Source organism: Labeo rohita, chromosome 23 (genome assembly GCF_022985175.1).
Source record: "Labeo rohita strain BAU-BD-2019 chromosome 23, IGBB_LRoh.1.0, whole genome shotgun sequence".
In the NCBI taxonomy this organism is placed as follows: domain Eukaryota; kingdom Metazoa; phylum Chordata; class Actinopteri; order Cypriniformes; family Cyprinidae; genus Labeo; species Labeo rohita.
The window spans coordinates 17,456,092-17,467,971 of NC_066891.1; the positions used below are offsets into that span (position 1 = coordinate 17,456,092).

Genomic DNA, 11,880 nt, shown 5'->3' on the forward strand with positions numbered 1-11,880 from the left:
AGGCACATACACACAGAGAGAGTTCAAACAGAGATAATGTACAGTTTACTGTAACCGGGGTAAAACAACAGCTGGTAGTTACTCATTTTAACTTTCCCTTGGCGCCCTGCCATGAAACTTTCAGAGTAATCTCAAGCTCCAAAACCACGTCACCCTTTTACAGCCACAGATTCAACCGGTTTGTAGGTTACAGATTATTTTTAGTGCTACAGTCTCGTTTACTTTACATATACGTTTGCCATGACACAGCAATCGCAGTTGTTTTTTTGTGTTGTTATAGCAGATAATTCTCAGCTAGGAAGTGTTTGCAAATAGATTTCCTGTCAATGAACAAGTAAATGAAACCAGTCCACTGGGAATGCGTTTTTTTACACAGCCTAGTCAAAAAAAGAAACAGAAAGCATTAACTGTAAATGCATTTAGGGAATCTCCCACAATAATTAAAATGCCCTAGAGAATGCCTTCATTGAGACTGTATTGTTATGCATTGTTAGCACTATTTTCCCATGTACACGTAGTCTAATTTCATCTTTAACTCTGTTATTGGAGCTCCCAAAAACAATTAGATAGATTTAAGTGAGTCTGCAAATGTCAGACCAACATGTCAAGATATTTACTTGCTTATGACTAGTTGAGGTTACAGTACACGTCAGAAAGCTACCCTGTAAACCCACACAAACAGCAAGTCAAACAGCAACTTGTTTGTCCAGGAACCAAGATGCTGACAGCGGGACACGGACTGTTACAACAGAGGCGCGTTGAGCTTCAGATCCATAAAGTATCATCAACAAGACATTGAGGGCAAGCAAAAGTATGACAGTTTATCTATGTGGGAAAACATAACCTGAACGCTGTTCAGTCCATTCTACCTTACTGTAAGGAAGAGATGCTTTCATACAGCTTACCAACATGTGAAACAATCTTAAAGTTACAATTCAATCAAAAATTAAAATTATATCATCATTTATTCACCCTCAAGTTGTCTTTCTTCTGTTGAATGCAAAAGGAGATATTCTAAGAAATGTTGGAAACTAAACCAACTAGTTAGCAGTTGATGGTAGCCATTGACTTAAATAGTATTTTAACTTGAGAGTAAATGAAGACAGAATTTTATTTTTGGGGGTGAAAGAGTTCTTTAATTTAAGGTTGTTATTTTATGCATTTGTCAAGTTTGAGATTTTGGGATATTTTGCTTAAACAACATCTTCTTTCAGACTAATGGGGAAAGAAAACCCTAAATAAAAAAACATTTAAGTTGTGTGTTATGAGCTGTCATTTAAATTGCACTATTGAACACATAATATTATGCATTAAAAGGGATAATAATAGGCTGTTTTATAAAAATAAATAAATAAATAAAAAATCTCATGCACTGAACCAGAACCACTTCAACAGCACTTATACAGACCAAACTTTACAGTTTCATTATACAGAGGAGCTCATATGTAACCCTGCACCACAAAACAAGTCTTAAGTCAAAATTATTGATTTTTCTTTTATGCCAAAAAATCATTAGGATATTAAGTAAAGATCATGTTCCATGAAGATATTTTGTAAATTTCATAACGTAAATATATCAAAAGGTAATTTTCGATTAGTAATATGCATTGCTAAGAACTTAATTTGGACAACTTTAAAGGGCGATTTTCTCAATATTTTGACAAAGTTTTTTTTGCACCCTCAGATTCCAGATTTTCAAATATTGTCCTATCCTGACAAAAAAAAGATCTTACATAGCTTATTTATTCAGCTTTCAGATTATGTATTCATTTCAATTTCTAAAAACTGACCCTTATGACTGGTTTTGTGGTCCAGGGTCACATATATAATTTGCCTGATTTATATAACATTTAAAAAAATTATTGTGTTGTTGTTGACATGAGCTGCGTTTCCATTACCCTTCAAGATGCGCAAATTTAAATTGCGAATTGAAAATACGCCTAAAGGAAACGAGTTTTCGCAAAAACTCCCGTATAGCGCAAAAAAGTTTTTACGCTCGCATGAGGTGGTTTTTCCGACAATTCGAAAAAGGAGTATTTCGCAAAACAGCAATAGAAACTGCTTTTTCGCATTTACAGATCACATGGCATATGTAAAAAGTAATATGATCATTCTTCAATGTACTATAAACTGCAAGAAACGCTTCATACGTAGCCGCTCTCACGTATAAGGGGCTTTCCCTGATATTAATGCTTGGTCTATGTACCCTAACGGCTCCGACACGGTCACCGGAGCTGATGTTGTTTATACCAGCAGCGTCGCACACGTTTCTGAAGCGGCGCTACTTCTGTAAGGAGACACGCAAATCCCAACTCTTTCGATTGTATAAAGCCAAAATCCTTTGCCATGACTTATCGTGACAGGGACAAAATTACGTTTTAGTCGCATAACATCGGTTAATGGAAACGTTTAATTTCGCATTTACTTTTTTATCGACATTTATAAAATATCGCCAAAGTTTTGCGTAAATCTGTAATGGAAACGCGCCTAGTGTTGACAGTATTGGTCTGATTTATTTTCTGAGTGATACTCCCAACACCCTCTTATATGTCAACTAAATTAAACAAGAATTTTTATCCCGGCTTTAATTAAATGCCTCATCTGCATAATGAAACAACATTTCCGAAACTTGTAAAACAAAACACGTACTGTGTCTTAATTATACACTAGAATTAATCAACAAGGTAGGTGTGGTATTATCTATTTTACCCAAGTTACATGTGGTGCAATGGCTTATAGGAATAGCTCATCCAATAAATAAATAAACATCTGTCATAATTTACTAACTCTCATGAGATTTTTAGTCAGTATGACAATCTCAGTCACCACTCCGTGTCAGTGTATTGAAACAGATGCAATGAAAGTGAGTGGTGACAGCAGCTGTCATTCTGGCTAACACTTCTTACATGTTTCGCAGAGGAAATTCTGTTCACTGGTTTAAAACATCATGAAGAGTAAGTAAATCATGACACATTTACGGAAATGTTATTTAAATGCGCTCTTATCTTTCATGCGAAACGAAACAGAGAGCTAGCTTTAGCACTGTCACCCCGGTCCGGGTGGATCAGCCCAAACCGGCTGCGGATTGACAGCTAGGCTTTTGACAGCCAGCCAGCCACATGAACACTGTTACTATACTACTAGCACCATATGTACAAGAAACAAAACCGGAATTAAGCCACAATCAAACGTATAGTTTTACTATGCTGACACACTGTTAGCCGGTACCCATTACAACACACTCCAACGCTGTCAAAACCTAGTGACCCGCCTGCCTAGACAGCAGTTTCGGGCACCATATCAACATTCAATCAAATGCCCATGATGTTTAAAAAAGCTGTCCAGGTAGGCAACTCGCTAGGATTTAAAACACAACCACAGATACAGATTTGTTATGGAGGAAGATGCTTTAAGAGAAGGATACGGTGGCACTGGCGGAGGCTGTTGAGCCACCGGCGTCCGCAGCTGATTCGAGGGTGACGGCCCGGTTCCAGGTCCACTTCCAGCGGCGGCAGCAGCGGCTGGTTTCGGCACCGCTTTCGGCGGCAAACTCATCGCAAATAAAAAAAAACAAACGCACGGCTTTCCAGATATTTACAATAATAAATGAGCTAGCGGCTAAACTGTGCACGTAAGAAAAAATATTGCTGGCGAGTTACGTCAACACCGGGCCTTTTAGGAGCAGGTTGCCGGTGTCTGAGCGGATAGAAAAGCTTGAGCTAACAGGCTAGCTAGCTTATTGATAGAATAGCAGGCTAAAGTTAGCCAGCTAGCGCTTATTGTGGTTTATCTTCATTGCTGAAGGTTGGGGGGCTGTTCCCCCTCCCCGGCCGGGGTTTCCGAGGATCTAGTTGGCCTCTTCTTGCCAGGGCGATCTTGACAGGTGAGCCCCCTTTGGAAAATAAATAACACTTTGTTTACAAATGCTCTTTGACGAGAGTATCTCCACGGAGTGTGATGATTCCGTTCAACATGGCGCTGTGGCCGCCTCCAGCAGTCCTACAGGACCGACCTTTCGTTTTACTTCGGCTGTTTTCGTAACACTTCGGCGAGTGGAATTTTCAACGAGTGTATACGGAAGTACGGAATGCGCTATCCGGAACTCATAACCTACTTGGATGTCAGCCAAGGATATGATAATAAACGCTGTATCAGTCAAAAAGACTGGCTTTAGATAAAAACTTGCGGTTTAAATGTCATCGCCGTTTGTATATATAAAATACGCAAATCGTTCCGTGTTTATGGAGAGGTTTGACCTCGATTTGTGATGTTACAGTGACATCTTGCGTCCATAGCTAAACACGCAGTTCAGTTCATGAAAAATGCGAAAAACTTAACTGAGACTAGTCTCTATCTACAATATAGTTATCATAGCGCAGTAATAATTTATCAGTTAAAAACTCTCGCTTATAACCAAACACACTTTCACACTTGTGCACATAAAGGGAATAGCCTGACTCACTGTCAATCAATTAGTGACCTTTTTATTAGTATAAATGTATTAAAGTTAAAGCTATTCTTTTCTTTTGTCTAATCTTACATGATGCATGTAATTGCTGGAGGATTTCAGAATTAAGATGAAAAACATTCACTTAAATATTCTGATGGACGCTTTAAGGATGAGGAGGATGTCACTCATGTATTGCTCTGCTTGGTCTAAAGTGTTTTATTTGTCCTAATTTGAAAGATTTTAAAAGACCTTAGTGACACTGCATCCTTTGTTATGATAAATTGTAAGATTATTTACAGTTTTGTACACTTTTATTGTGCTGGATAACAGAAAGATACAGTACAATATTCAGTTGCTCAGTTTATGATTACTTGTGAACTGTCCTCTAACATATTGATTTTTTGGAGATTTGTAGGTCAACAGTGATGCACAGCTTGATTTTCTTCCCAGTTGTCAGTGTCCTCAAGAAATTGATTTCCAAGAAACAATGACCGCGGATTAGAGCCAGTGTTTATCTCAGCAAGACCATATGTTAGCTCAAATGTTCAGGCCTTTGATAGACTTTGTGTGCACAACTAAATGCATTTTTAATAATAATAATTGGTAAGTTACAATTCATTTCTTAAGCATATCCCGTTTTCCTACATTGTACAGTGCAACAGTTATTCTATATTCGAATGTTTTGCAAGCATTCTGATTAAGTTATAAAACATTCTGAAAATGTTCTCTTAATGTTTAAAATGTACAGTTTAAAAAATAGTACAGCAGTCTCACCAAACCTGCATTTATTCGATTTGAAGTACAGAAAAAAAAACAGTAAAATTCTGCAATATTTGTACTATTTAAAATAACTGTTTTCTATTTGAATATATTTTGAAATGTAATTTATTCCTTACTCCAGTCACATGATCCTTCAGAAATTGTTCTAATATGCTGATTTGCTGCTCCAAAAACATTTATTATTATTGTTATTATTATGTTGAAAACAGTTTTGTCATTTCTATAGATCAATTTAAGGCATTCTTGCTAAATAAAAGTATTCATTTCTATCATTTCTTTCACCAGAAAAGGATTTTTGAAGGATCATGTGACACTGAAGACTGGAGTAGTGATGCTGGAAATTTAGCTTTGATCACAGGAATAATTATATTTCAAAATATATTTAAATATAAAACAGTTATTTTAACTTGTAAAATATTTTACAATTTTACTGTTTTTGCTGTACTTTGGATCAAATAAATGCAGGCTTGATGAGTAAAACAGACTACATATATATAATTTACTTGATTAATATATATATATATATATATATATATATATATTGTTAAGTATATGTATTTCATTTAGGTTAGTGCATATACAGTACTGCGTAAGAGTATACAGATTTTAAAAAGCAAAAAAAAAAAAAATTATATATATATATATTTTTTTTTACTTGATTAATATATATATATATATTGTTAAGTATATTTATTTTATTTAGGTTAGTGCATATACAGTACTGCATAAGAGTATACAGATTTTAAAAACCAACATTTACATTATCAGTAAAAATCAAGATGCTAAAATAAGGCCTGTTCACACTAAAAGGCAATAACTATGAAGAAAAATGTAACAGTGATTGTATTAACGTCCACATCAACTCAAAAGTAACTGTCAAAAGTAACATTCTATTAATCACACTCTGCAGTTTTGTCATCTACATCCTTAAATGCTAGAGTCAGGTGGAGTCTGATTGGTTGTCGATATTTTTAGTGTTCATCAGCTGGAAAAAATAGTTCTGAAAGTCATTCAAATTACATTGTTTCTCTGTGTCAATATCATTTCATTTGTGTTATGGATTTCCTTTTTCTCATAAAATTAGAATGCTTACAAATTTTATAGTTATTGTTATAGTTATTATCCTTGGTGTGAACGGGCCTTTACACTGGTTTGCGTTCAAAGACAAATAAAATGTTTAAAACCAAGATATTAGTATTAGAGCTGATCAAGATCACACAAAATTGGGTGCTTCAGAAACTGATAAAAGGTGCAAATGCTTAGAAAAGGCACACACTTTACTTTTAATTAAGACATGCAGTTCAAGCTTCTCAAAAAACACGCAAATGAATGAACGGTGTGTCAATTGTACCGATATTCCTCTGAAAAAGGGAAAACAATAATGCAGCAGGAGATACTGTACATAAAAAATAACATTTTTAGAATGTTCAAAATAAAAATAAGAAGAAAAAGTATTCTACATATATGTTCAGCTCTTATCTTAAGACAAATGTATATTGGAATCTACACAAGCTTAGGTTGAAGTTCCTCAGAATTTGACACTTTCATCAAAAAGAGCACCTTAACAACTCAATGTTCGAATGATTCTTCAACTGCTGAAAATCGGCTTGCGAGGTATCCGTGTGACTTTATACGTGTTTAACCCAGGGACATCAAAACCTGGCGAGAGCCCCTTTTTGTTAAAGATGTAAAAATTAAAAAGCTGCCCATCCTGAGATTCAAGAGACACCGAAGCAGTGTTAACTTTCAGCTGACAGGGGTACTCCTCCTCAAACACCACCCTGAACACCCTATCCTGCAAATAATTGAGTTTTAATCTTCTGTACTTCATAGGAACCATTGTGTCTACTTGAGGTCCAAACTGCTCCAAAGACAGCACCTCATCTGCATCTGCTTTAATCTCATAGAACGTTATGTTGCCATAAGTAAAGTAACCCATGTAGGGAACAGGGTCTGGAGGAGGGATGAGAACACGAGGTGCATTTTTAAAGGCACTTTCCATGGCAGGAATGAGTGAACTGTAGACTTTAGCCACTAGATCCTCATCTTCAGGTTTGGTTCCAGCCATCAAGATGACCAATCCGAGCTTCAAGCGAGGAATTAGTGAGATTGAGGCCGAATAACCATCCAGATCTCCATCTTTACGGATTACGTCATAGCCTAACTGTTCACTGACCTCCCACGGCGTGCCAGTTTGATCAGCAAAGTAACTACTTTCACAGCGAAACAGAGGAGTTAGCATGGTTTTAAGGGTGTCGGGTTGGAGAACCGGGTGGTAGTATGCGCCCAGAAGCATCATCACCAGTTTAGCCATGTCTGCAGGTGTTGAATACATTTGACCTGACGGTCTATACCAGCCAAGGTCATAGAGAGGTGCGGGACGCCCGCTTGAGTAAACTCCAATCGCCATGCGGCTTTCTATTTGAGAGGTGATTTCAAATCCAGTATCCTCCATTCCCAACGGCTGTAGGATACTTTCAGACACCCATCGTTGATAATCCATCCCCGCTACCTTTTCTGCCATCACGTGGGCTAGTAGGGAGAAGGCCAGGTTGCTGTAGTGGCATCTGAGGACAGAAGAAGACTAGAATTACTTCCTCTAGGGAGAATCCACAAGTGCATTCATTGCAACTGCTGTTGTCAATTATTTACACCTCCTCTCATTCATTAAACATCGTCTCAATACAAGTTTGAAGAAGGAAATATACTATCTTTGTACTAGCTTACTTGGTTCCAGGGTCAGCCACGAGGACATCATCTTGTAATAAATCCACAGCAGTCTGAGTGCTGCCTTTCCATAGTAAAGTAGTCGCCCTGAGTCGTCTGGGTAAACCTATAAAACATAAAAATATAATGCAATTAAGTGTACCAAAATAATCAGTACCACTATTTCTGGTACATTACATAAACATCAGCTTGGGGTAAGCTGAGTACAGTATGTTAGTGTTTATATTCTTCGTGTTTAATCCTTGACTAGAGGCAAACCCACTTGTCAGGCAACGGAGATGATCAGGGAAGCCGTGGAAAGTCTTAGCCTAAAAACAGTTGATCTAATTACAGGTTTCACCTTTTTTATTTTTACAGCGCTAATTATATACATGCTAATCATCCATTACTGATCTAAACACCATGTTGAGGTCATAGGCTGTGGTCCTCACCTGACAGCTGACTGGCCATCCTTCTCAGGGTAACTGAGGAGATGTGGACTTGAGCTTCTCTACTGCTTATGCCGTCAGAGATGGACTTGAGGTCATGATCCCTTCTTTTCCCCAGTGGGTTTTTTATGGTGAAGTTCTTAACATACTTCCCCAGAGGGTCATCCAGGGAACCCACTTTACCATCCTCCCAAAGTTTGTACAGCATCAATGTGGGGAAGATTTTGGACAGGCTTGCAATTCTTTGGTGATAAAACCATATCAAACAACAAAGAAGCACATTAGTAAAGGAGCCATAAGTATAAGTGTATAATGCTAAATATTTATAATGTAAGTAAAAGACATTACATATTGTTTAGCAAGCCTGTAACCACCTAAATGAACCCTTTAAGTGTCACCACATTACAAATAAATCCTAATCTAATCATGACAAACTATACATCGTTGGAAAGGTCTAAGACTCCTAAATAGATATTTTACCATATTTTTTGTGTTACAAATTATGTAGGAAAAGTAATAGATTAATATATATTTCAAGAGTGCAACTTAAAAAAATCTACATCTTAACATGACTTTCTTTGTTGCCTTTTTCCCTATTACAATTTAGAAATCATAAGAAATAATATATTAGTTCAAAACTTAAAATCTCAAAATGCATCCTTTGAAAGGCATTTTAAAATCAGACATTGCATTAGCACAGAAAATGTACATCAAAAATCATATTACAAAATGTTTTCATTCATGAATTATAAAACTTTAAGTATGGGTACTGCATTTTTATGTCTGTGTTCAAACATGGGAGTGACAGTTAAAGGGTTAATGACTGGAAAAAAAGCATTTTTGCCAAGTACAGGTCATTTGACATATGATTTTTCTTTAATTTTTATGCGCCACCTATGGTCAGATCTCCTTAAAACTTAGCATGCTTGTTTAGAATCACATGTCGCATGTGCTCACCAGGTTTTGTGAAGTTTTGAGTTTTTCCTTTAGGATTTATAGGATTTTGGGTAAATTTGGACAGGCCCCTTTTCTAAACGACTCCGTTATAGTTTCCCAAAGGGTAAATTTCAAATTTTTTTGGATAATTATTGACCTAGAGAGTCCAGAGAATTGTACTGCAGTGTTGTTTTTCCCAGATTGAGTGGAAAACCTAGGACTAGTTCACAAAAGTAGGTTTTTTACATGTTCTTAGTCATTTAACAAACGATTTGATTGACAGCAGTGGTTTTAGAGGCAAAGTTGTCCGGAATGAGTTCTATCATATGGTATGAATATTGCATGTTTGTGTGAAAAAACATGCAATGTGCACTCATTTACAGCCAAAAATGCAATATTACCCCCCAGTGGCTTATTTCTTTCAAATTTCTCACAGACTTTGGGGCCGTGAATCAAACAGGCCCACCGAGTTTCGTTCCGATCAGCCTTCGTTAACCTTGTCTAATAGGTGCTAAAATTTCATCTGCCAATTACGGCCTTGTTTTTTGAGATACACAAATGTCCTTGTAGACACTTGTGGCATTTTGACAGTAAAACTGTCAGTACTGCTATTTTGTCGGAGTAATGTTTAATAATGACAGTAACAGAAGCGTTTGACAGTAATGTGAAGCTCACACATCACATTCAATCCAACAGCTAGAATCATCTGGTGGATTCCCTTGACCAACTGAACCTGATGTGTTTGGAAATCACTTGCCCTTGCGCTATTGTTTGAACTCCTATTAAAATTTTGACAGAGGAAAATTCACAGAACAACCATAACGTGACCTCACCTTTAAACTTGTAATCTAACTTTTGCTTTTACTTAAACATAGTTTTGTGCGTGTGTATTAGGGGTTGCCAGGTTTTCATCGCTACTCAAAACTAGCCCAAAACTAGGCCAATCTCTTTTGGGGGGATCCCGTGGTTATTGTGTTTCTCGAGGTAAAGTACACGGGTTTCAACACGCAGACATAAAAAACGACTCGCAGCAACAGTTTTAAAGTAGCCCAAATTCCGTGGTAAAACCACAGACTTGGCAACACTTGTCAGGTCTGCGTAACAAAATCAGCTCTATTGCTACTAAAAAACAAAATTATCCGATTCTAAGTGTGCAAAGCTACAATCACCCACCTGTAAATGGTGTACTCATTAGTTGGAGGAGATGTAGGGTCACTTCCATTCCGTCTCCCAAAGTTACCATTCCACAATACAGAATCATTAAATATTACAATGGCAGAGATGGCTGGCAGTCTTGTAGCATCAATTCTGGTCCTCAGAAGCGCATCCACCTAGAGTAAATCATATGTGTAATAGTTATCAAAATTATTTTTCATTATCAGACAATTCTAATTCATTCAGATATCCAGTCTTGAAAAAATGACTTTGATTTTCTCATCATTTGACTTCAGCGGTCTGACCTTGTCCAAGGCTTCCATGAGGACAGGTATCGGGTGCTCCAATGGCACAGGCTCAGGGAAACGTGGGCACATCTTCTCCTCTTTCACTTCTTTTTCAAATTTTACATCCACTGCAATGTAAAAAGATCATTTGTTGGCTATGACAAATATGCGTAAACATATTAATGCCTGAATCACTCATATGTCATGTATCATTATACAATATAGTGCATTAGACATGAAATGGAACATGTGGTGGGTGTTCAGTCCATAATCATGTATTTTACACAAAGTTGTTTTTCCCTTCCCCCCCAGTGATAATCAGGCTTTACAGCACACAGTAATCTACAAGCCACTATGTCGAGCTCTGGGTAATCCATAGACTACTCTTGCAAACGATTAATTAAACACAAGAAGATCGAAAAGCCAAATGTTAGGATGTTCCCTGATGCTGTAAGTGCTGTCTAGGCATTTCTAACCATTAAGTTAAAATAAAACCCAACAACAGCCAAAAACAAGAACCAGATATGCTATTTGTGAGAGCAAAATGCATCTTTGATTATAAATGTACATTTGCCATTCATTCACAGAAGTTTGATGGCCAGCTTTTTTAATTTGGATCATTTTACCTGGTTTTGCTTTGGGAAGCCTGTACTGCCAAATGAAACAGCCCGTCATTACAAAAGAGAGCAGCAGAAAGAAGACCATTCCTAACTTGGTCCATTTCACTTTCATCTTTGCAGTCTGGCGGTCTCCTTTTTTGGCAGGCTTAATGAGAAAGGACAGTTTCATAGACAAAACCTTCTGAACTTCATATGAAGGCTAGTCACATCATATATATATACTGTAATATTTTTAAAAGAAGAGCATGATTTAAAAAACAAACAGCATTTATATACTGCTCATTGATTCCACTGTTTTTCTACTGTAATGTATAATATTATCAGGATAAATGATGAATTGTCTTACCCCAGAGTTTACTCCTTTAAAATAAAATCAGAGATCCGTATGATCCTGCCACAACTGTGTAACTGTTAGGTCTGTCCATGCAGAGGCTTGTTCAGAAACATTCAAAGTGGAATTCTATTAAAGCTGCTAACATAGAGACATAACCAGAGCT

General features: G+C 36.9%; 2 protein-coding genes across 9 annotated transcripts in view; both read right to left on the reverse strand.

Moving 5' to 3' along the window:
* The window catches only part of eif4g3b (eukaryotic translation initiation factor 4 gamma, 3b), a 66,363-nt gene extending 62,352 nt beyond the window's left edge, over positions 1 to 4,011 (reverse strand). For all 8 annotated transcript variants that reach the window (XM_051096506.1, XM_051096512.1, XM_051096511.1 and 5 more), the window contains exon 1: positions 3,425 to 4,011. In XM_051096506.1, the coding sequence (XP_050952463.1) occupies positions 3,425 to 3,555 (131 nt within the window). In that variant the 5' untranslated portion in view covers positions 3,556 to 4,011. The remainder of the gene's footprint in view (positions 1 to 3,424) is intronic.
* Positions 4,012 to 6,151: 2,140 nt separating this feature from the next.
* Positions 6,152 to 11,880, reverse strand: lactbl1a (lactamase, beta-like 1a). Its single transcript, XM_051096535.1, has 7 exons — positions 11,730 to 11,880; positions 11,390 to 11,528; positions 10,782 to 10,891; positions 10,495 to 10,652; positions 8,389 to 8,627; positions 7,958 to 8,063; positions 6,152 to 7,797 (listed from the first exon to the last, which is right to left on the reverse strand). The coding sequence occupies exons 2-7, from the start codon at positions 11,493 to 11,495 to the stop codon at positions 6,819 to 6,821; spliced, it is 1,698 nt and encodes a 565-aa protein (XP_050952492.1). The 5' UTR covers positions 11,496 to 11,528; positions 11,730 to 11,880; the 3' UTR covers positions 6,152 to 6,818.

What these genes read in the sequence shown, in the direction of transcription:
- lactbl1a (XM_051096535.1), bottom strand. Translation starts at nt 11,495, where the DNA reads ATGAAAGTGAAATGGACCAAGTTAGGAATGGTCTTCTTTCTGCTGCTC. An exon ending in GATGGCCAGTCAGCTGTCAG is followed by an intron (nt 8,064 to 8,388) that starts GTGAGGACCACA and finishes TATGTTTTATAG; the next exon opens with GTTTACCCAGACGACTCAGG. An exon ending in GTGGCTGACCCTGGAACCAA is followed by an intron (nt 7,798 to 7,957) that starts GTAAGCTAGTAC and finishes TTCTGTCCTCAG; the next exon opens with ATGCCACTACAGCAACCTGG.